This window comes from Esox lucius, chromosome 17 (assembly GCF_011004845.1).
Source record: "Esox lucius isolate fEsoLuc1 chromosome 17, fEsoLuc1.pri, whole genome shotgun sequence".
Classification (NCBI taxonomy): Eukaryota; Metazoa; Chordata; class Actinopteri; order Esociformes; family Esocidae; genus Esox; species Esox lucius.
The window spans coordinates 42,873,681-42,898,942 of NC_047585.1; the positions used below are offsets into that span (position 1 = coordinate 42,873,681).

Sequence of the window (25,262 nt, forward strand, 5' to 3'; positions counted from 1 at the left end):
GTCAGTAAGAACAGAAAGATAGTTTAGCTCTTATAGTCAGTAAGAGAAGAAAGACTGTATAGTCAATAAGAACAGAAAGGCAGCTTAAGTCCTACAGACATTTTCACAGATTATTCTTATTAATTATGAATCATGTGTCCTACTCATGTTGCATGGGTCTTTTTATTCTGATTGCATTGGGAGTTGTCAACAAGTTGGGGTTGGCTCTTCTTTTCCTGTTCCCCTAAGGTGTAATTTACCATAGGACCTGTAAAGAACCCAGCTATGTCTAAAAGTCTTGCCCCTGTCTAGGTTCCCAGTCTCTGCTGATGAAAAGCATACCCACAGCATAATGCTGCCACCACAATGCTGCCACCACCATGCTTCACTGTAGGGATGTTTGTCTCGCTGGATGGTTATCCCATCATACACGAACTCGTATGGTCAACAATCAATTTAATTTTCCACAGGTGGACACCAATGAAGTTATAGAAACAACTCAAGGATGATCAGTGGAAACAGGATTCACCTGTGCTCAATTTCAAATGTCTTAGCAAAGGGACTGAATACTATGTAAATGTGATTTTTCTATGGGCTTTTTTATACATTTTAAAAATCTTCTGAAAACCTGTTTTCTGGTTTGTCATTACGTACATAGTAGATTCATGATAAAACTTATTTTTTTAATCTATTGTGTTTAATCTATTTTAGAATAACACTGTAATGTAGCTACATGTGGAAAAAGTGAAGTGGTCAGAATACTTTCAGAATAACCTGAATATGGGTGAAATTAATCTTGATTGGTTTGTCGCCAACTCTCCAATGGTAAAAAAAAACAACCCACTTCATTCTGTGACCTACACCTACATCTAACCTGCTTAATTACATCTAACCTGCTTAATTACACCTAACCTGCTTAATTACATCTTACCTGCTTAATTACGTACAGTGGACAGGTCATAACACGCCCAACTCATCGCAAACATTGTTTGTAGCCAGATGTAAAAATGGACTGCACTTTCTAATTTAGCTGATTCCTTTTTATAACATGTCTTCAATGTAGCCAGGAAGGACAGAGAGGGAGAGCCAAACAAGGCAGGGTACAGAAATGCTACGAATCAGATCCAACCTGGAAATGTGATCTTACTCAGCAGGAATGAAATGCTGGACAATCATCTACCTGGATTATGACTCCATCGTTATGTAGGTTGGCAAGCCACACATTGTTTAGTGGCCCCGTTGCTGGAAGGAAGGCTGAGGAGATTGGCAGGAGAACATCCAGTGGTACACAAAAAACAAACATTAAAAGTGAATAAGAGACTATTTAGTTACCTGGAGAAGACTGGTCACTGGACGCTACCAGAGTTGCCGGGGTTGGGCGCCGTCTTCTGATCTGCAGAGGTGGAGTCACACATCAGTCATCAGCAGTCAGTGTTAACCAAGGAAAGACAGGTGGTATGTGTTATTTGGGAGTTAGAGGAGCTCAAATGGACTGCAGCAACAGTATTGCTGGGATATGAATGCATATAGGAAACAAAGGTGCACGCACACATTTAGGGAATTTTATGAACGGGTACACAAAGAATCAAAATCCTTTTCTTCCCATCCCCTTACCCAAAACCTAACCCTATAACTCAACCCTATAAACCAAACCCTATAAACTCAACCCTATAAACCAAACCCTATAAACTCAACCCTATAAACCAAACCCTATAAACTCAACCCTATAAACCTAACCCTATAAACTCAACCCTATAAACCTAACCCTATAAACTCAACCCTATAAACTGAACCCTATAAACTCAACCCTATAAACTCAACCCTATAAACTCAACCCTAATGTTACATGGTCACATTTTACTATTGTTTGTCCCCACTTGGATAGAAAAATGTGAACACTAACACACACATCACTGACCTCTTCCTGAACTTGCTTTATTGTGGGCACACACACAGACATGGACACACACACACACACACTCACACACACACACAGACATGGACACACACTCACACACTCACACACACACAGACATACACTTCACACGGCAGCAGTTGTGGGCTCAGAGTTGGACGTCTTGCTGAGTAAGGCTGAAAGTCATGTGAAGTTCAATCCTACTGTCATTTAATTTAGGAATCTGCAACTCTGCATTCTGCAGCCAGTACCCCACACAGTAATATTTATACGTATGTACTAGGTAGTTTGGGTCCAAGATGCTGATTGGCCAAAAGCAATGCTATGTTAAACCATACACAACGGCTATGACACATCTTTTTTCACTGTTCATTGATAACTGTTTTAATAGCAATTAGGGCACTTCTGAGATTAATGGTGAATATGTCTTTGAGTAAGTCAGTGTGCAGGCCAAAGAACTGCCCCTGGGTGTGGTATATTGGCCATATATCACACTCCATCTGGACTCATTTCAGTAGTATAGAAGGCAGACATTATTAGTGAATTAATGTCACGAAGGCAGTTATACTGCCATGACACTGATAAAAGGTGCCACGACTGGTTTCATAAGTGTGTCATTACTGCCGTGATGGGTTTGCTTGGGGTCCCCTATTTCCTTGGAATCCCACATGAATCGTTGGCTCCCCATGGAGTATACTGTAATCGCTGTCCACCTGCATTCTCCGAGCTGTAGTCTCCCCCCAGCGCTCCCCGCCCAGTGCTCTCCGCCGATCCTTCATGACCAGCCACCACAAAGTAACAGGCCTCTCTTGGCTGACTTGAAAGGAGCAGCAATTTGCTCTTTGAGCATGTGTCAACTTGTTTTCTAGGAACGTTACAAGAGTTTACAGGACTTAATGGGCTTCTCACCGCTGAAACAGGTTGTCACAGTCAAATCTATCGGACTTCAGTAAAGTTTGTTGTGTGCACAGACGCCTGTGTCTTGAACAACGTCAATGCATTCCATCAAAGGGACCCTCTGCGATGTGGTTTGACATTTGGGCCTTTTCATTCTATTGATGAAATGCCCAGAAAAGCTAGCCTCCTGTTCTCCCTCTCTGTCTACCTGCCTGGTATTGAAACAGTTCTAATAAACTCCAGTCATTAACCCTATCATTGTCAAACATCTCACCGACTTGGCATCACATGCACAGAGGTTACAGTTCTGTTCTTAATACGGTCACGGTTTAACGGTTTAAATCTAGGCAGTTTCTCTGTTAACCCCTCTGTGATGCAGGTCCGAAGGCTCCTCTTCAAACTCTGAGCTGGCGGAATCGGCTTCTAAGTGTTTCACAAAGTATTTGAACTGTTGCTTGTAAAAATCCAAGCCACATCTCTCTCATTGTTGTTGTCTGTTATAGACCTCCTTCGGCTGCTGTCTGCTACAGACCTCCTTCGGCTGCTGTCTGCTATAGACCTCCTTCGGCTGCTGTCTGCTATAGACCTCCTTCAGCTGCTGTCTGCTACAGACCTCCTTCAGCTGCTGTCTGCTACAGTCCTCCTTCGGCTGCTGTCTGCTATAGACCTCCTTCGGCTGCTGTCTGCTATAGACCTTCGGCTGCTGTCTGCTACAGACCTCTTTTGGCTGCTGTCTGCTACAGACCTCCTTCAGCTGCTGTCTGCTATAGACCTCCTTCAGCTGTTGTCTGCTACAGACCTCCTTCGGCTGCTGTCTGCTATAGACCTCCTTCGGCTGCTGTCTGCTACAGACCTCCTTTGGCTGCTGTCTGCTACAGACCTCCTTTGGCTGCTGTCTGCTACAGACCTCCTTCAGCTGCTGTCTGCTACAGTCCTCCTTCGGCTGCTGTCTGCTATAGACCTCCTTCGGCTGCTGTCTGCTATAGACCTCCTTCGGCTGCTGTCTGCTACAGACCTCCTTTGGCTGCTGTCTGCTACAGACCTTCTTCAGCTGCTGTCTGCTATAGACCTCCTTCAGCTGTTGTCTGCTACAGACCTCCTTCGGCTGCTGTCTGCTACAGACCTCCTTCAGCTGCTGTCTGCTATAGACCTCCTTCGGCTGCTCTCTGCTATAGACCTCCTTCAGCTGCTGTCTGCTATAGACCTCCTTTGGCTGCTGTCTGTTATAGACCTCCTTCAGCTGCTGTCTGCTATAGACCTCCTTCGGCGGCCTTCTGCAGCAGACCTGATCCTATTTGTCTAGATCTCACTCTGCTCCTGTCTTGACCTCCTTCCGCTCCTTTGTTCTGTAGACTTCCTTCTCCTCCTGCCTACTATATACTCACTTCTGCTCCTGTCAACTTTAGATCGCATCTGCTCCAGTATATACCTCCTGTCTACTACAGACCTCTTGCTCTTTCTGCTATAGACCTCCAGTCTGCTATATACCTCCAGCTCCTGTCTATGTTCTGACTGCCCTCAGTGAACATATTGTTCCTCATTTTCCCTTGTAATTTGTGTTACTAGGCAACCTCAAATGGGATATGTTCAACCCAAGATAATCTATGCGGATCCACTTCGATGTTGTGAATCTTTCCCAAATTGTCCCCGAAGCCAAAACAAATCCCCTTTTTTTTGCATGAACCAACTCTCTCTTAATTCGAGCTAATATTCCTTTGTATTACATCATTGCGGACTTCTGTGAAGACATTAGTGATCACATTATTGTATGTGTCTGCTGTGACACACCACTCAAACGTCAGTTAACATATATTAAAGGAGCCAGCCTTCTTACATCACCTGCCAAGTTGCTCCGGTTTCAGCTTTACAGTATATAATTAGAAAATTAGTCAAAGCAAAGGAAGGATTTGACAAACATCAATTTGCTACCAGTGGTTCTCACATTCAAATATGAAAACAAAGACCCAATAATTGTCATGACAGGAATTTACTTTAAAGAACATTAACATAGTGCGTAAATATAATGTTATTTTCACACTAGCACGAGAAATTCTCTGACCTTTAAGTCGTATAAACTCATTGTTTGCCTTCTCTCTCCACCGAACAAGTCAAGTTGCTGGTGGCGATAAAACAATTATTTCGGGGCCAGTATGAGATGTTTTTAGTTGTGTCCCAATTATGAAATTATTTTTATATAATAGATGCCTGGGTACAAGATACCCGGGTTATAGATGTCTGGGTAAAAGATACCCGGGTAATATATGCCTGGGTAAACGATACCCAGATAATATATGCCTGGGTAAAAGATACCCGGGTAATATATGCCTGGGTAAACGATACCCAGATAATATATGCCTGGGTAAAAGATACCCGGGTAATAGATGCCTGGGTAAACGATATCCAGATAATAGATGCCTGGGTAAAAGATACCCAGATAATAGATGCCTGGTTGAAAAATGCCTGAGTAAAATATGCCTGGTTGAAAGATGCCTGGTTGAAAGATGCCTGGTTGAAAGATGCCTGGGTAAAAGATGCCTGGTTGAAAGATGCCTGGGTAAAATATACCTGGGTAAAAGATGCCTGGTTGAAAGATGTCTGGTTGAAAGATGCCTGGTTGAAAGATGCCTGGGTAAAAGATGCCTAGTTGAAAGATGCCTGGGTAAAATATACCTGGGTAAAAGATGCCTGGTTGAAAGATGCCTGGTTGAAAGATGCCTGGTTGAAAGATGCCTGGGTAAAAGATGCCTGGTTGAAAGATGCCTGGTTGAAAGATGCCTGGTTGAAAGATGCCTGGTTGAAAGATGCCTGGTTGAAAGATGCCTGGGTAACAGATGCCTGGTTGAAAGATTCCTGGGTAAAATATGCCTGGTTGAAAGATGCCTGGGTAAAATATACCCGGGTAATAGATGCCTGGGTAAAACCCTCTGTAATCTTTTAATTAATGAAATGCAGATGTCACGGTCGAATGAAAGCTTCCTAATGACTGTATACAATACATTTCCAAGTCTTGTTCAGCTTTCCCAGAGAAAGACACTTGATCATTTTTTTCATCAGTTGGGGCTCAGTGTTGTTCCCCTTGATGCCACACTACTAATTGGGTATTCATACTCTTTCCTTTCATACACAGCCAGAAAAAGATGGTTGCATCCGTCTCTTTTTTCCAAGAGAGAGTGGGAATTGGAGTGACTCGGGTTGTTGAGAAGCCACGTGTTATTATTGTTAAGTGGCCGTGTTGTTCTCACATGTACAAGAACCTTGCTGACAAGGTCGAGAATATTAAAAACGTTTCAGAGAAGGGCGCCTCTTCAGGGACTTGCCTAGAATAAAAGGTCTCTCTTTAGTGTTTTTGTGTCAATACCATTTCACGTTCATCCACCTCTCTGTTTGATATCCACAACACTGCTCTCCAATAAACGTCTGCCAACCCCCCCCCTCTTCAGCTCATTGATATTTACCAAGTGTGTGCATGTATGTGTAATTGTTTGCATGTGCCTATATGTGAGAGAGGGAGTTCATGTGCTGTCTATGGAAGTGGTCGTCAATTTTGATTAAGGGTCAAACATCCAGATCTGATAGATGTTACAGCTGTCAGGGGAAACTGAACAACATTTTAAATGAAATTGCATAAGCAAAAATGTACTGCCTAATAGCACATCAACCATTGCTTTAAAAGAACCAACAAATCTAAGCATTCCAGACATTTGTGATGATTTTCAGGTATTCAGGTAAAATACAGTACGCTTAATTATGTTTCTTTTAAATGATACACACATGCTAATGTTTTAAAACCACAAGCTTTCATAGGTATGTTTTGTTATCCTATTGGCTGAATAAAGTTGGGAGAAACAAACATTTACACACAGTACGGGTGTTAAGGATTACCAGGCAGGTAGGTGGTTTGGTTGCCAATTGCGGAGAGAGAAGTATTTTTATTAGAAGGAGCAGGCAAAAAGAGTGGTCAAAGACTAGAGGTGTCGCCATATACTGGTAATGACGATAACCGTGATAAAAAAATAAATGAAATATTGATATTGTGTTAATAATGCACATATGATAATATCAAATTCACTAGGCGAAACAGAAGTTGTATTTTTCCAAAATCCCTCTCGGTTTTTTCGATACCTTATTCATGTCACCTATAGACAAACGATGCCTGTGCCTAAACAAGGAGACTGGACCTATGCACTGGTGTTAAACAAGGAGACTGGACCTATGCACTGGTGTTAAACAAGGAGACTGGGCCTATGCACTGGTGTTAAACAAGGAGACTGGACCTATGTACTGGTGTTAAACAAGGAGACTGGACCTATGCACTGGTGTTAAACAAGGAGACTGGGCCTATGTACTGGTTTTAAACAAGGAGACTGGACCTATGCACTGGTGTTAAACAAGGAGACTGGACCTATGCACTGGTGTTAAACAAGGAGACTGGACCTATGCACTGGTGTTAAACAAGGAGACTGGACCTATGCACTGGTGTTAAACAAGGAGACTGGACCTATGCACTGGTGTTAAACAAGGAGACTGGACCTTTGTACTGGTGTTAAACAAGGAGACTGGACCTATGCACTGGTGTTAAACAAGGAGACTGGACCTATGCACTGGTGTTAAACAAGGAGACTGGACCTATGCACTGGTGTTAAACAAGGAGACTGGACCTATGCACTGGTGTTAAACAAGGAGACTGGACCTATGCACTGGTGTTAAACAAGGAGACTGGGCCTATGCACTGGTGTTAAACAAGGAGACTGGACCTATGCACTGGTGTTAAACAAGGAGACTGGGCCTATGCACTGGTGTTAAACAAGGAGACTGGACCTATGCACTGGTGTTAAACAAGGAGACTGGACCTATGCACTGGTGTTAAACAAGGAGACTGGACCTATGTACTGGTGTTAAACAAGGAGACTGGACCTATGCACTGGTGTTAAACAAGGAGACTGGACCTATGCACTGGTGTTAAACAAGGAGACTGGACCTATGCACTGGTGTTAAACAAGGAGACTGGGCCTATGCACTGGTGTTAAACAAGGAGACTGGACCTATGCACTGGTGTTAAACAAGGAGACTGGACCTATGCACTGGTGTTGAAATCATCTCGTTAGCCTCACTAGAAACCCTGGGCGAGATCTGCAGAATTGCACCGTTTTTATAGCCTATTTACATGGAAATTTTATTTTTCCAAAAACTCCTCAGGGTGTTAGGCCTCGTGGATCTTTTGTTTATCAGTTTATCTGGTTGCGTTTTCACTATCATCATCATCATCATCATCTTCCGCTTATCCGGGGCCGGGTCGCGGGGGCAGCAGTCTAAGCAGGGATGCCCAGACTTCCCTCTCCCCAGACACTTCCTCCAGCTCTTTCGGGGGGACACCGAGGCGTTCCCAGGCCAGCCAGGAGACATAGCAATGGTTGTATCCCAAAAAACTGTAAAAAACCTTGGCGTTACCCTTGACCCTGACCTCTCCTTTGAGGAACATATAAAATATGTCTCAAGAGTTTCTTATTTTCATCTTCGAAACATTGCAAAAATTATAAACTTTCTATCAAAAACTGATGCAGAAAAATTTATCCACGCTTTCGTTACTTCTAGATTAGATTACTGCAATGCTCTTCTCTCTGGTTATCCAGACAAATTAATAAATAAACTTCAATTAGTGCTGCACATGGCTGCTAGAATCCTAACTAGAACAAAAATATTTGAACACATTACTCCTGTCCTGGCATCCTTACATTGGCTGCCTGTTAGGGTTAGGGCTGATTTTAAGGTTTTACTCTTAACCTATAAATCAATACATGGACTTGCTCCTACTTACCTGGCTGAAATGATCCAGCCATACATACCTACACGTAACCTATGATCGCAAGATGCAGGCCTTTTAATTGTACCTAGAATTTCTAAACAAACAGTTGGCGGCAGGGCCTTTTCTCATAGAGCTCCACTCCTGTGGAATGATCTGCCAATTAAGGTTAGAAACGCAAACTCAGTGCAAACTTTCAAGTGTCTACTAAAAACTCATCTCTACAGCACGGTTTATAATTAGGTGTAGCCTGGCCCGGGGGCGTGAAGGTGACCAGTAGGCTTGATACTGTCCACCCTTGCTGTCTTGCCAGGTGGGCTCTCGTCGCCACTGGGATGCCCTCCCTCCAATGCCTTTCGGGGGAAGAGTCACTGGCTTGTTGTTGACTCTCTGTTGCGCACTTGTGCAATTGGGCTGTACGCCGCTAGCAATACTCGGCCCTCATTCAGGGGGGTTGCGGTTGGTGGGTGTCCCTTTGGTTGATGCCTGGCAATGTGGTTGGATTGATTTCCTGCCTGTTGGGCCCTGTCCGGGGCCTCCCCCGGGTAGGGCCACAGTGTCGCCGGACCCCCCCGTCTCAGTTCCAAGGTGTTACGCTGCTATATTATTGTGCTGGGGGATATGAGGGATGTACTACTAACTTTTCTCAGTTTCCTCCAGTTTTAAATTTTCGAAGGAGATGAGGTCCTGGTCCACACCTGCGGATTACCTGGTTTGGGGGGCCCGTTGCTGTCCCTGTCCTTGTCCACCTGGTCATACTTCTGACCTAGTCTAAATTCAAATAGACTCTGGATTTAGCCCAGAGAAATGTATTTATTATTCCATTTGGACTCTTAATATCTCACCCGGCACAGCCAGAAGAGGACTGGTCACCCCAGTTTTTCTTTTTTCTTTGTACAGTTATGGGTACAGACCAATCAATCAATCAAAATGTATTTATAAAGCGCTTTTTACAACAGCAGTTGTCACAAAGTGCTTTACAGAGACACCCGGCCTTAAACCCCAAGGAGCAAACAACAGCAGTGTTGAATTTCAGTGGCTAGGAAAAACTCCCTAAGAAGGTCGAATTTTAGGAAGAAACCTAGAGAGGACCCAGGCTCAGAGGGGTGACCAGTCCTCTTCTGGCTGTGCCGGGTGAGATATTAAGAGTCCAATTGGAATAATAAATAAATTTCTCTTGGCTAAATCCAGAGTATATTCGATTTTAGACTAGGTCAGAAGTATGACCAGGTGGACAAGGACAGGAACAGCAACGGTCCCCCCAAACCAGGTAATCCGCAGGTGTGGACCAGGACCTCATCTCCATCTAAAATTTAAAATTGGAGGAAACTGAGAAAAGTTAGTAGTACATCCCTCATGTCCCCCAGCACAATAATATAGCAGCGTAACACCTTGGAAACTGAGACGGGGGGGTCCGGTGACTCTCTCCACCTCCATACACTTGTATTGTGAATGTAATTAATTTGCTAAAAAAGACAAATATCAAACATGAAGTGTAAATTCTTGCTCATTATTGTCACCTAGAATAAAAAAAATTAAAAAAATACACGTAAATGTTTTTGTGCCAAAATAGCACCCACCTATCATTGTACAATTAACCAGTGCGCAGTCCATTCTTCCAATGGAAAACAACAACCAAACATTGCACAGTTATACAACATTTTGTGACTAGCGTCTATCAACTTTTATTTCCAGTGGATGATTTCCGACTTCATCCCCCCTTCCTATGGAGACTTGTTCATCTCAAAGTCCCAGGAGAAACCTGTGACGGAGCTCTTAGTTGCCAAACAGATCATTCTAAAAATACATCCAAATAATGGCAACAGTGGAATGTTGAATTGGGACTTGTTAGTCTATTGTATGTGTGTGTGTGTGTGTGTTTGTGCATGTGTTTGTGAGTGTGAATTTGTGTGTCTATGTGTGTGTGATGGATGGATTGATGGAGGGCCCTTTCCATGCTAGCCGGTCAGACAATGACCCTCTACAAGGACTGATTATGTCTTCACCACCTGCACTAAAGACCAGGATTTCTTCTCATACACACACACACACACACACACACACATACCACATCAGTGCCCCCCATTGTCTATGGATTCTCCATGACACACACACACACACGCGCGCGCGCCGCACTCACAAATGCACATTCCACTTCCCCCAAAGTCTAGCCTCTATCCATCAAAGTCTCCTTTCAACTCCCTTTCCTACTCATTCAACCTTGCATAACTCACGCAACGAGAAGGAAAAGATCCTGTCTCTGCAGACAAAACTGGAGAAAGTCATGGATTCTGTTTTGTCGCTTCCTTTGAAGAATTCCCCCATCCAATGTGCGGCAAAGCACATCCCTTCTCAAGGTTGATCAGGAGAAGAGATTCCGGGGATAAAACAGAGTCCATGACCCAATCCCAATTCCCGTGGAATTCTGGAATTCCACGCCTACATCCATCACATAAACCAGTCTTCATGAAAAGTTGGTCCTGAATCACTTTGAATCATCTGATGTTTTCATGGGGCTTTAAAGCACCGGGAGGCGGTCACTGGGAGGTGGTCACTGGGAGGCGGTCACTGGGAGGCGGTCACTGGGAGGCGGTCACTGGGAGGCGGTCACTGGGAGGTGGTCACTGGGAGGCATTCACTGGGTGGCGGTCACTGGGAGGCGGTCACTGGGAGGCAGTCACTGGGAGGCATTCACTGGGTGGCGGTCACTGGGAGGCATTCACTGGGAGGCGGTCACTGGGAGGCAGTCATCGGGAGGCAGTCACTGGGAGGCATTCACTGGGAGGCGGTCATCGGGAGGCAGTCACTGGGAGGCGGTCACTGGGAGGCGGTCATCGGGAGGCGGTCACTGGGAGGCGGTCATCGGGAGGCGGTCACTGGGAGGCGGTCACTGGGAGGCGGTCACTGGGAGGCGGTCACTGGGAGGCGGTCACTGGGAGGCGGTCACTGGGAGGCGGTCATCGGGAGGCGGTCACTGGGAGGCGGTCACTGGGAGGCGGTCACTGGGAGGCAGTCACTGGGAGGCTCCCGAATGATAATCCAGTCCTTTCTGTGGGTACTAGTATTGACCAGACCCCTATAGGCCGTTATACCTGCATGGGCCCTAAGGACACAGGGCAGTGTACTATAAAGGGAATAGGGTGCCGTTTTGGACAGAGAAGTCAGAGACTTTCTCCCGCCTCCATCTCTATTTCTACCATGACATCAGTCCTAATCCTTCTCTGTGAGGCTCAGCTTAGTTGTGTTGTTGTGGCTGTCACAGTAATGGATCCACCGTGGCCAACAATCAAATCTGGTGCTCGTATGGCTACTGTTCAAACTCATAAGATAATTTCAAGAGAAGCCGCAGGAGGATACACTGAATTGTTGTAAGCTACAGACAGCCAACAGTAGCCTAGATCTATTTAGCAGAGGACTAAAAGCAGGATGTAATTAAATCACACAGTGGCATGGATGTTCAAACTCAAATCCAATTCTGGGTGAATCTGAAGGGAGGTTTGTCAGAGGACGAGGCTTGTCAATTAGTTTACAAGGCTGTATCACACCAGCAGTGTCACTACAATAGTTTGGCTTTACCTAACTAGACTACATTGTCTGCATCCTTAAAGTGACTATACTTTACTGGGCCTGAGAGATCTGATGTGATTAAGTCATAGGAGACACTGTGTGGTGAACATGTAGTATTAGTTTTAACTAATGATGTTGTTAAATGCACTTGTGACTTCTCAGTAATGGCGTAGCTAAGCATGGGCATGGAGTAGGTTTTGTAGTGTTTCAGTAATAGCGTACCTAAGCACAGGTATAGAGTAGGTATATAATTTTTCAGTAATGGCGTAGCTAAGCACGGGCATAGAGTAGGTATGTAATGTTTCAGTAATGGCATAGCTAAGCACGGGCATGTAGTAGGTTTGTAATGTTTCAGTAATGGCGTTGCTAAGCACAGGCATAGAGTAGGAATGTAATGTTTCAATAATGGCGTAGCTAAGCACAGGCATAGAGTAAGTTTGTAATGTTTCACTCACAGTACTGTCTGAAACCGTGTGGACGCATTAACAGTTTTGCCTTTTTAAATCAACGACAAATTGGTGACGTGACTGCTAATTCTTGACTGATGTTTCCGAAGCTGCACCAGGTGGAATTAATAGGGATTTACTTGGTGAGGAATGAAAATCTGTCTAGACATTTGCTTATTAAAAAAGATACGGGAGGATGTTTACTCAAGCCGACCAAAGTCCCTGATTTATATTTAGCATTTTAATAATTTAGCTGACACTCTTTTACAGAGTGACTTACACACATTAGTGATTCCATACATTTAGTACTTACATAACTTCACAATCTGCCAGGGAAATGAAACCATGGCATGGATGGCTGTCATGCCTTCTCAATACGTTGCTTACATTAGATGACTTGTCCACCCATTTGCCTTTGAATGCATTCACAGTACTGCACCGACTCAACCTTGCTTTTGTGAAGTGTTACCGACATATTTAACCAATGGTGTTTCTTATGTAAAACATTTTTATATAAGTAAATGCGTACAATTCAATTCTTCCTCTAGAAAATGTTGTTTGGACAGTAGCTAGTTATTTGCTGTTGTTTTTCTGTCATGTCATGTGGAATGACAAAAATGTAATTATTCAGCCAGGCTATCCTTTTAACTAGAGACAAGGTTTTCATTAGGCAGGTTGCATCTGCAGCTTCTCTCTGAAGCACTGTGGTGATCAGACTTCAGTGACGAGGATTAGGTCACTTTAAACTTTTATTTTTTTATATATAAATCTAAGTTGTAAGCTCATTAAAAGTTTAAAGTTTAAAAAGTCGAATCAAAGGTATTGAGACAAATGGCTTCACAGCTGTTTGTTATTAGGTATGTTGTTAGCATAATTAGTGCACAAATGAACAGTCAATGACATGTCTTGATTTTAGGCTTTGCATTTGCATTTGGAGTTAGTTATTTGTGTCTGACAACACAAGGATCAAAGAAGTGTCAAAGTAGGTCAAGCTGGCCATTATAATGCAGAAGAAATCTGAATAAATAAATTGGTGACATAGCCAAAACATTAACCATCCTCTCCAGGAGGTAGGTGAAAATGTATTAGCCACTGTCATTTGTAGAAAACATCACCAGCCAAACTAGTGAGGTTGGACTCCAAAGTTCAAAACATTATTTAGACTAAAATAGACTGCAGAGTTCTGAGAAAAAAAGGTTTTGTGGAAAGATGAAACATATAAGCTTGTGTCAGAGTGATGCTAAAGTAGGAAACATGGGACTGGCATACTAACATCTTTGAACTGTTTCAGTTCTGTTTCAGAAATGTATGGCTGCTACTGGAACCGGCTCACTTGTCTGTATTGATGATGTTACTGCTGAAGGCAACAGTGGGACTAATTCAGTCATTGGTTCATTTTCAATTCAGTGTGCTCAAGTACAGAACCAAGATATCACAACCAGTGTCACTTTCCAAATACACATGGACTGGATTGTATATTTCAACAACATATCATCATCCTTCAGCTGAATGTTTATATCATCATCCTTCAGCAGTATGTTCATCTCATCATCCTTCAGCTGTATGTTTATATTGTCATCCCTCAGCTGAATGTTTATATCATCATCCTTCAGCTGAATGTTTATATCATCATCCATCAGCAGTATGTTCATCTCATCATCCTTCAGCTGTATGTTTATATTGTCATCCCTCAGCTGAATGTTTATATCATCTTCCTTCAGCAGTATGTTGATCTAATCATCCTTCAGCTGAATGTTTATATTATCATCCTTCAACTGAATGTTTATATCATCAATTCCTTTCAGCAGTAGGTTTATCTCATCATCCTTCAGGTGTATGTTTATATTGTCATTCTTCAACTCTAAGTTTATGTAGTCATCCTTCAGCAGTATGTTGATCTAATCATCCTTCAGCTGAATGTTTATATTATCATCATTCAGCTGAATGTTTATATCATCAATTCCTTTCAGCAGTATATTTATCTCATCATCCTTCAGGTGTATGTTTTCATTGTCATCCTTCAGCTGTATGTTTATAAAGTCATCCTTTAACTGTATGTTTACATTGTCTTTCTTCAACATTAAGTTTATGTAGTCATCCTTCAGCAGTATGTTCATCTCATCATCCTTCAGCTGAATGTTTATATCATTATCCTTGTGCTGAATGTTTATATATTCATCCTTCAGCTGAATGTTTATGTCATCATCATTCAGTTGAATGTTTATATCATCATCCTTCTGTTGTATATTTATATCATCATCCTTCAGCTGAATGTTTATATCATCATCCTTCAGCTGAATGTTTATGTCATCATCATTCAGTTGAATGTTTATATCATCATCCTTCAGTTGTATATTTATATCATCATCCTTCAGCTGAATGTTTATATCATCATCCTTCAGCTGAATGTTTATATCATCATCCATCAGCAGTATGTTCATCTCATCATCCTTCAGCTGTATGTTTATATTGTCATCCCTCAGCTGAATGTTTATATCATCTTCCTTCAGCAGTATGTTGATCTAATCATCCTTCAGCTGAATGTTTTATATTATCATCCTTCAACTGAATGTTTATATCATCAATTCCTTTCAGCAGTAGGTTTATCTCATCATCCTTCAGGTGTATGTTTATATTGTCATTCTTCAACTCTAAGTTTATGTAGTCATCCTTCAGCAGTATGTTGATCTAATCATCCTTCAGCTGAATGTTTATATTATCATCATTCAGCTGAATGTTTATATCATCAATTCCTTTCAGCAGTATATTTATCTCATCATCCTTCAGGTGTATGTTTTCATTGTCATCCTTCAGCTGTATGTTTATATAGTCATCCTTTAACTGTATGTTTATATTGTCTTTCTTCAACATTAAGTTTATGTAGTCATCCTTCAGCAGTATGTTCATCTCATCATCCTTCAGCTGAATGTTTATATCATTATCCTTGTGCTGAATGTTTATATATTCATCCTTCAGCTGAATGTTTATGTCATCATCATTCAGTTGAATGTTTATATCATCATCCTTCAGTTGTATATTTATATCATCATCCTTCAGCTGAATGTTTATATCATCATCCTTCAGCTGTATGTTTATATCATCATCCTTCAGCTGAATGTTTATATCATCATCCTTCAGCTGAATGTTTATATCACCATCCTTCAGCTGTATGTTTATATCATCATCCTTCAGCTGAATGTTTATATCACCATCCTTCAGTTGTATATTTATATCATCATCCTTCAGCTGAATGTTTATATCATCATCCTTCAGCTGAATGTTTATATCATCATCCATCAGCAGTATGTTCATCTCATCATCCTTCAGCTGTATGTTTATATTGTCATCCCTCAGCTGAATGTTTATATCATCTTCCTTCAGCAGTATGTTGATCTAATCATCCTTCAGCTGAATGTTTATATTATCATCCTTCAACTGAATGTTTATATCATCAATTCCTTTCAGCAGTAGGTTTATCTCATCATCCTTCAGGTGTATGTTTATATTGTCATTCTTCAACTCTAAGTTTATGTAGTCATCCTTCAGCAGTATGTTGATCTAATCATCCTTCAGCTGAATGTTTATATTATCATCATTCAGCTGAATGTTTATATCATCAATTCCTTTCAGCAGTATATTTATCTCATCATCCTTCAGGTGTATGTTTTCATTGTCATCCTTCAGCTGTATGTTTATATAGTCATCCTTTAACTGTATGTTTATATTGTCTTTCTTCAACATTAAGTTTATGTAGTCATCCTTCAGCAGTATGTTCATCTCATCATCCTTCAGCTGAATGTTTATATCATTATCCTTGTGCTGAATGTTTATATATTCATCCTTCAGCTGAATGTTTATGTCATCATCATTCAGTTGAATGTTTATATCATCATCCTTCAGTTGTATATTTATATCATCATCCTTCAGCTGAATGTTTATATCATCATCCTTCAGCTGTATGTTTATATCATCATCCTTCAGCTGAATGTTTATATCATCATCCTTCAGCTGAATGTTTATATCACCATCCTTCAGCTGTATGTTTATATCATCATCCTTCAGCTGAATGTTTATATCACCATCCTTCAGCTGTATGTTTATATCATCATCCTTCAGCTGAATGTTTATATCATCCTTCAGCTGTATATCATCATCCTTCAGCTGAATGTTTAGATCATCCTTCAGCTGTATATCATCATCCTTCAGCTGAATGTTTAGATCATCATCCTTCAGCTGAATGTTCATCATGAAGGACATGACATGTGTTTGAGCACTCTGTGATCCCTAATACAAGGGCCCATTGAGCGTTACCATATTACAGGGTTTCCTGAGCGGGGAGGTGGTCCACTCCAACTCCCCAGAGTGGTAGTGTGATGGACAGTCACAGAGTCTTGGTGCTCTCTGGAGCCTGACCTACAGTGGCATGTTGTGAAGAGCCCAGTTAGAACCATGACGCTTACTGAGGCATGGAGGACAGCCTTTGATGCAATCAGATACAGACAGACTGGGATGCCATGTTCGTCCTAAAAGACAAAAACACTGGAAACACCGTAAAAAAAAACATGAAACACTGACACAATGTAAACACTGAAACACTCCAAAGTAAACACCACTGAAACTCGGAAAACAATAAAACATGGAAGTGATGAAGAAGTGAAAAACACATTTAAGGTTGTGTGCGTAACTTTGCATACTCTGGCAGAAATTGTGACATTTTGGCGTTGATGGTGAAAATATGACTGATCATGCCAAAAAAATATATATTTACGGATAGTGATCATATGAAGCCAGTTATTATCACATAGTTGTTTGCCTACTTTTTGAGTCATTATGATAACAAAAATCAACCGAATGGCCCTGAACAAAAGTTTACATACCTTTGAATGTTTGGCCTTGTTACAGACACACAAGGTGACACACACAGGTTAAAATGGCACATCTGTGGCTTTTTAAATTGCAATTAGTGTCTGTGTATACAGTGGGGCAAAAAAGTATTTAGTCAGCCACCAATTGATCAAGTTCTCCTACTTAAAAAGATGGAAGAGGCCTGTAATTTTCATCATAGGTACACTTCAACTATTAGAGACAAAATGAGGAAAAAAAATCCAGAAAATCACATTGTAGGATTTACAAGACCACTGATAATCTCCCTCGATCTGGGGCTCCACGCAAGATCTCAAGGTCAGATGAAACCAAAATATAACTTTTTGGTAATAACTCAACTCGTCGTGTTTGGAGGAGAAAGAATGCTGGGTTGCATCCAAAGAACAACATACCTACTGTGAAGCATGGGGTTGGAAACATCATGCTTTGGGACTGTTTTTCTGCTAAGGGACCAGGACGACTGATCCGTGTAAAGGAAAGAATGAATGGGACCATGTATCGTGAGATTTTAAGTGAAAACCTCCTTCCATCAGCAAGGGCATTGAAGATGAAACGTGGGTGGGTCATTCAGCATGACAATGATCCCAAACACACAGCCCGGGCAACGAAGGAGTGGCTTCGTGAGAAGCATTTCAAGGTCCTGGAGTGGAGTAGCCAGTCACCAGATCTCAACCCCATAGAAAATCTTTGGAGGGAGTTGAAAGTCTGTGTTGCCCAGCGACAGCCCCAAAACATCACTGCTCTAGAGGAGATCTGCATGGAGGAATGGGCCAAAATACCAGCAACAGTGTGTGAAAACCTTGTGAAGACTTACAGAAAACGGTTGACCTCTGTCATTGCCAACAAAGGATATATAACAAATTATTGAGATTAACTTTTTTTATTGACCAAATACTTATTTTCCACCATAATTTACCCATAAATTCAATTGATTTTCTGGATTTTTTTTCTCATTTTGTCTCTCATAGTTGAAGTGTACCTATGATGAAAATTACAGGCCTCTCTCATCTTTTTGAGTGGGAGAACTTGATCAATTGGTGGCTGACTAAATACTTTTTTGCCCCACTGTAAATAGTCAATGAGTTTATTAGCTCTCACGTGGATGCACTGAGCAGGCTAGATGCCAGTCAGTACTGTTCAATCACTTATTAAGAAGTGGAAAATTCAGGGATTTCTTGATACCAAGCCAAGGTCAGGTAGACCAAGAAAGATTTCAGCCAAAACAGCCAGAAGAATTGTTCGGGATACAAAGAAAAATCCACAGGTAACCTCAGGAGAAATACAGGCCGCCCTGGAAATAGACAGTGTGGTTGTTTCAAGGAGCACAATACAACGATACTTTCTGACAAAAATGAGCTGCATGGTCGAGTTACCAGAGCCTTTACTTATAATATGCCCAAATACACTTTGACACGCCTCACAGCTTTTGGCACACTGTAATTTGGAGTGACGAGACCAAAACAAGGCTCTATGGTCACAACCATAAGCACCATGTTTGAAGAGAATTCAACAAGGCCTTTAGTGAATCATAGCGTGCTCCGTGCTTGGTCACACCGCGCTCCATGGTCGGTCACACCGCGCTCCGTGGTCGGTCACACCGCGCTCCGTGGTCGGTCATACCGCGCTCCGTGGTCGGTCACACCGCGCTCCGTGGTCGGTCATTCCGTGGTCGGGGGCACCGCGCTCTGTGGTCGGTCATACCGCGCTCTGTGGTCGGTCACACCGCAGTCCATGCTCGGTCACACCGCGCTCCGTGGTCGGTCATACCGTGCTCCGTGGTCGGGGACACTGCGCTCCGTGGTTGGTCACACCACGCTCCGTGGTCGGTCACACCATGGTCGGTCACACTGCGCTCGGTCACACTGCGCTCCGTGGTCGGTCAAACTGCGGTCCATGGTTGGTCACACCGCGCTCCGTGCTCGGTCACACCGCGCTCCGTGCTCGGTCACACCACGCTCCGTGGTCGGTCATACCGCGCTCCGTGGTCAGTCACACCGCACTCCATGCTCGGTCATACCGAGCTTATACCGTGCTCGGTCACACCACGCTCCGTGCTCGGTCACACCACGCTCCGTGGTCGGTCATACCACGCTCCGTGGTCGGTCACACCGCACTCCATGCTCGGTCATACCACGCTCCGTGGTCGGTCACACCGCACTCCATGCTCGGTCATACCGAGCTCATACCGTGGTCGGTCACACGCGCTCCGTGGTCGGGGACACCGTGCTCCGTGGTCGGTCACACCGTGGTCGGTCACACTGCACTCGGTCACACCGCGCTCCGTGGTCGGTCAAACTGCGCTCCGTGGTCGGTCATACCGCGCTCCGTGGTCGGTAATACCGCGCTCCGTGCTCGGTCACACCACACTCCGTGCTCGGTCACACCAAGCTCTGTGGTCGGTCACACCGCTCTCCGTGCTCGGTCACACCAAGCTCCGTGCTTGGTCACACCAAGCTCCGTGGTCGGTCACACCAAGCTCCGTGGTCGGTCACACCGCGCAGTGTCACACACCGAGAGGGAGGGATCGATTTCCACAATGTACCTGCAACAAGGGTGAATCTGGGAGAGTACAACAAGCCATTCTACTCTGTGTGTGTGTGTGTGTGTGTAGCTTGCGGTAACACACATCGACTGAGTTTCTCCTGAGATATCTTCACAAGAAAACAGTGTGAGTCATGGCTGACTGCCTCCGCAGTAATTCAATCTCAATAGTGATTCATTACCAGTTACGTTAACGATGTTATTAGCTAGAACAGAGAGCTGACCACGCTCTCAGTCCATCAGGCGCAGAGCTTAAAGGCTGACCACGCTATGTGGCCCTGAGAACACCAGCTTTCTCTCACGCACACACATTGTCTCACACACACACACACACACACACTGTCACACACACTGTCACAAACACTGTCACAGAAGGAACACACACAGGCAGACAGAAACACACACAAATGTGTCCACTCAAAACACACTTGATTAAACACTTGAGTTGAAAGCCCAATATTAGACTATTTAATGAATTCCAGAAACAATAGCCAAACCCTACAACTTCAATAAAACATATTCTGACCCTGTAATCTCACAACGCTAATAAAACATCCTGACCCCCCGACCCTGAGCCATCGGCACCCCCCCACCCCGAGCCATCGGCACCCCCCCACCCCGAGCCATCGGCACCCCCTGATGAATACATCCATACATCCTCCCACAGCTGTGACTTTACTCTGCAAACCCACTTTACTAACGTAACCTACTCTGACCCTGTTAGCGATGTTTTAATATACTGTAACCTGTTCTGACGGATGGATCCTATTTCTATGTCAAAACATGTCAATTAATGTATCCCGGCGCTGTACTGAATATACTGAACGTAGAAAAATGTGTTTGTTCTTTTGTTAGTATTTATTTAAACCTCAATAAATCAGGTTAGTTAGTTAGTTAAATGCTGACCTGGGCAAATGCATTCAGTTTGCAGGGGACTGGATGTTTGACAGTAAAGGTTCAGCTGGTAAGTCTCAGGGCATCGTGTTGAGGAGTAGAGTCGCTCTGACTCATACATCTATTCTTGTTGTGCCTTTTATTTTCTCATTCATAATGAATACACTCTTTCAATCTCTCTCGCTCTCTTTCGCTTTTCCTCTCAATCCTTTTCTCTATCAATCCACCTCTTCCTCTTATTTCTCTCCTACTCTTGATTTGTCTCAATCATATTTTTTCCTTCTCTTCCCTATCTTTTTTAGTCTTATGTAAAATTTATCACAAGGAGAGAATGGGGATTTCTCCTTCAGTAGATTTTAGGTTCTCTAGACAGCTGTGTAACCCCTGCACTTAAAGCTCAATATAGATGAATACATGGTCTCTAGTGGTCATCGTTTTTAATAATCTAATATATTACTTTACATTAATCTGTTAATATGATATTACTCTAGCTCTGTCGTCTTCCACTAACATGAATGACCGGCAACACATTTCTAGTTAGATTAGATTTGTTTTTATAATCAGTCATTTACAGTGTTATTATTGTTCCTCATTGCCATTGTCCTTTCACCTTTGACCCTTTACCCTTGGCACTAATAAGTACAATCCAAATACTCTATAGAATCTTGCCTTTCCCCAGTGTTCATCCAGTCATATCCCCTAAGCAAAGGGTGCCGGGAAGGTGTGGAAAAGACGTCTTTCAAACCGTTCTGCTGAGTGGGATTACATTACGTGAACGGCCTGAGGCGAGATCAGAATAATTAGATTAAGTGGTCATTGTTTTGTCAGAAAGGTATCAATTTGTTTGTCATTTTTCCTCTTTATAATAACCATCACAATTATCCCTTCTGCCAACACACACAATCAGTGGAATTACTGCTGTTTTTCTGTGTCTGTGCGTCTTACCTGCAGCCTCTACAGCCATGACAACACATAGCCCAGCGGGACAGTTAAACAAGGCAGTTGTCATTGTGTGTGTGTGTGTGTGTGTGCGCCTACCTAAAATACATTTAGACAGGAAAAACAATGGCAAAATGGAAGGGTATTCATTGGATATTCCCAAAACATATCCATACCTCGTTGCTGATGCAATAACAATAAACCTCCCCTTCCTTGCTTTTTATAATGCAGGTCTTTGCAATAATTATAATAACATAAAACAAGCTGATTATAAAACGCTTAGAAACGGCCCCTGGCCAGAACAGTGACTATTAACACTCACACACACACTTCTCCACAGCCAGCTGCAGGGGCATGTGGGGTTAAATGCCTTGCATAAGGGCACAGCAACAGATTATTGACTTTCCAGCTTGGGAATTCAAACCTTTCCGTACCTGGTCCAAAACTGACCGCTAAGCTATTTGACGTGGCTACGCTGTCAATCTGCAGTAACACCGTGGAATGCACATGGATCCCAGAACACAGGACGTCTCTAGCCCTCTACAGATTGAGAGGCTGTAGGTTCTGTTCCATCAGTGGCTGTGAGCCGGACACATCCACCTGCCCAGAATGCACCGGGACACATCGCAATTCAGCTCTGACCGAAACAGCACCGGTAATACGGCACAACGGTGATTCCAAAAGGAACACTCAGCTCCTCCTACCTCATCCCCTACCTCGTCCCCTAACTCTCCTCCGGTCTGCCCTTCCACCATCCTCCCATCCCCATACCTGTTCGGCTGCCTCTGGGTCCAGGTGTGAGTCCAGGAGGGGCATGGTGAACTGGATCTTCCTGGGACTTCCTGTCTCCATGGTCCTGCTGCAGGCGGAAGACTGGTACTAGACAGGGCAGAGTGGAGCAGATGAGCGAGATGGGAGAGCTTGGCGTGGGTTTGCTGCGGAGACAGGAGGTGGAGATCTTGCTGGGGTGGCTGCAGGTGGAGGCAGTGACGGAGGTGCTGCTGTAGACAGAAAACTGTCACGCTATGTCTCTCTATCTTTCTTACACATCCCTTCTTTTACAACCTTCCTCTCTCTCTCTCTCTCTCCTTGTCCTTTCTGTGCCTTATTCTATCTCTTCCAGCTGAACAATTCCTCTGCTCTTGTGTTCCTCTGCCTGGTCTTTTATGAATTCTGTGATGTAGAGGGAGGCAAGGGCATATGGTCTGTCCCTCTCTCTCTCTCTCCCTCTCTCTGACTCTCTCTCGTTCTTTCTCTCTCTGTTTTGCACACTGCTACTCCCTTGCTCTTTCTCTGTCTCTCTCTCCCTCACTCTCTCTCTCTGAGACTTCCCCCCTATGGCTCGGCCCCGCCCCTCTGCCCTCTTTCTTTCTTCCTATTGGCTACTCATGCTCAGGGACTTATCTGCAGAGCCCAACGAAGCCAGAGCCGGGGGCGCCCCTGATTCCTACAAGCAGCTGAATATATCACACCACTCTGGCTGATGATAATTTAAGGATGGGATTGTCTTTCACTACACCTGCATAGTACACAACATGAGCTAACTTTCCCCAAAACTGGAAAGCACTTAGGGATTAGGTAAACAGGCACTGTATATATGTGTCTTAATGCATTTTTACCTAATCTTTTATATATATATATATATACACCGTATACAGTACACAATACATAAATACATTTTTATAAACTATTATTATCAGTATTATTATGAACACAGAAAGTGAACACACTCACTAAATTATGCAACATTCACATTCATTAGACCCAGACGTTTCACGATGTGATAAGACGACAAGACAAATCCTGTGATAAGCTTGTGATAACATCGTGACAAGTCAGTCGGAGCTGTGATAGAAGCTGTGCTTTATTCTCACAGATCCCTGTTAGCAGTACCTCCCTCCATCAGCCTGGATTGTCATGAGCTGTCCGTAACTCCAGACTCCCTCCTCGTTCAGATGTCCAGCACCTCACGCAACACACAGACTTGTTCATCGTAGCTGAAGGGTTTTCGTTCAGAGCAACTTACAGTAGCAAATTAAAAGGGGGTTTGGTGGGGACGCTACGTGTCACAGAGTTAAAGTCAATTCCTCGTAGCTCAACATCCCAGTATTGCTCGGAGGTTCGTCAGAGCACTCCGCACATGTCCACCGGCTCAGGGTTTATGGGGATGTAGGGCACGGCTGCCTTTCCTGCTTTAGCGACTCCTTGTGGCAAGTCTGGCACCTGCGAGCTGAATCGTGAATGTTTGCTGGAGAATGTGCATGACAAACTGAATAGTGTAAGCATTGGGGCAGGGGGTGAACGTCTAATTCTAATAAAAAGCCTTGCTTAAGGGCATCATTAAAGATTTCTTTCACATTGTCAGATTGGGGAAACTAGCAACCTTTAGGTTACCAGCTCAACACTCCAACCGCTGGGAGACTTGACATCTTGAATATTATGTCTTTGTCTTTACGTTCTGACAGTCTGCACCCGGATGAATGTATGAGGATGTCAGTGTACTTGGCAAATCTACAGCACAGAGCTTTCATTTTCAATATACACACATACAGTGGGGAGAACAAGTATTTGATACACTGCCGATATTCCAGGTTTTCCCACTTACGAAGCATGTAGAAGTCTCTGGTTTTTATCATAAGTATTCTTCAACTGTGAGTGACAAAAATCCAGAAAATCACAATGTATCATTGTTAAGTAATTAATATGCATTTTATTGCATGACAGAAAAGCAGAACTTAATATTTGGTACAGAAAACTTTGTTTGCAATTACAGAGGTCATATGTTTCCTGTAGTTCTTGACCAGGTTTGCACACACTGCAGCAGGGATTTTGGCCCACTCCTCCATGCAGACCTTCTCCAGATCCTTCAGGTTTTGGGGCTGTCGCTGGGCAATATGGACTTTCAGCTCCCTCCAAAGATTTTCTATTGGGTTCAGGTCTGGAGACTGGCTAGGCCACTCCAGGACCTTGAGATGCTTCTTACGGAGCCACTCCTTAGTTGCCCTGGCTGTGTGTTTCGGGTCGTTGTCATGCTGGAAGACCCAGCCATCTTCAATGCTCTCACTGAGGGAAGGGGGTTGTTGGCCAAGATCTCGCGATACATGGCCCCATCCATCCTCCCCTCAATACAGTGCAGTTGTCTTGTCCCCTTTGCAAAAAAGCTTCCCCAAAGAATGATGTTTCCACCTACATGCTTCACGCTTGGGATGGAGTTCTTAACACGGCGAGTGGAGTTTAGACCAAAAAGCTCTATTTTTGTCTCATCAGACCAAATTACCTTCTCCCATTCCTCCTCTGGATCATCCAGATGGTCATTGGCAAACTTCAGACGGGCCTGGACATGCGCTGGCTTGAGCAGGGGGACCTTGCGTGCGCTGCAGGATTTTATTCCAAGACGGTG

General features: G+C 43.5%; 1 protein-coding gene across 2 annotated transcripts in view; it reads right to left on the reverse strand.

The window, feature by feature from the left end:
* LOC105016692 (protein phosphatase 1 regulatory subunit 1A) overlaps positions 1–23,120 on the reverse strand; it is a 37,314-nt gene extending 14,194 nt beyond the window's left edge. For both annotated transcript variants that reach the window (XM_020055374.2, XM_010880704.4), the window contains exons 1-2: positions 22,634–23,120; positions 1,312–1,372 (exon numbers count right to left, since the gene is read on the reverse strand). In XM_020055374.2, the coding sequence (XP_019910933.2) occupies positions 1,312–1,372; positions 22,634–22,714 (142 nt within the window). In that variant the 5' untranslated portion in view covers positions 22,715–23,120. The remainder of the gene's footprint in view (positions 1–1,311; positions 1,373–22,633) is intronic.
* Between the last annotated feature and the right edge of the window lie 2,142 nt (positions 23,121–25,262).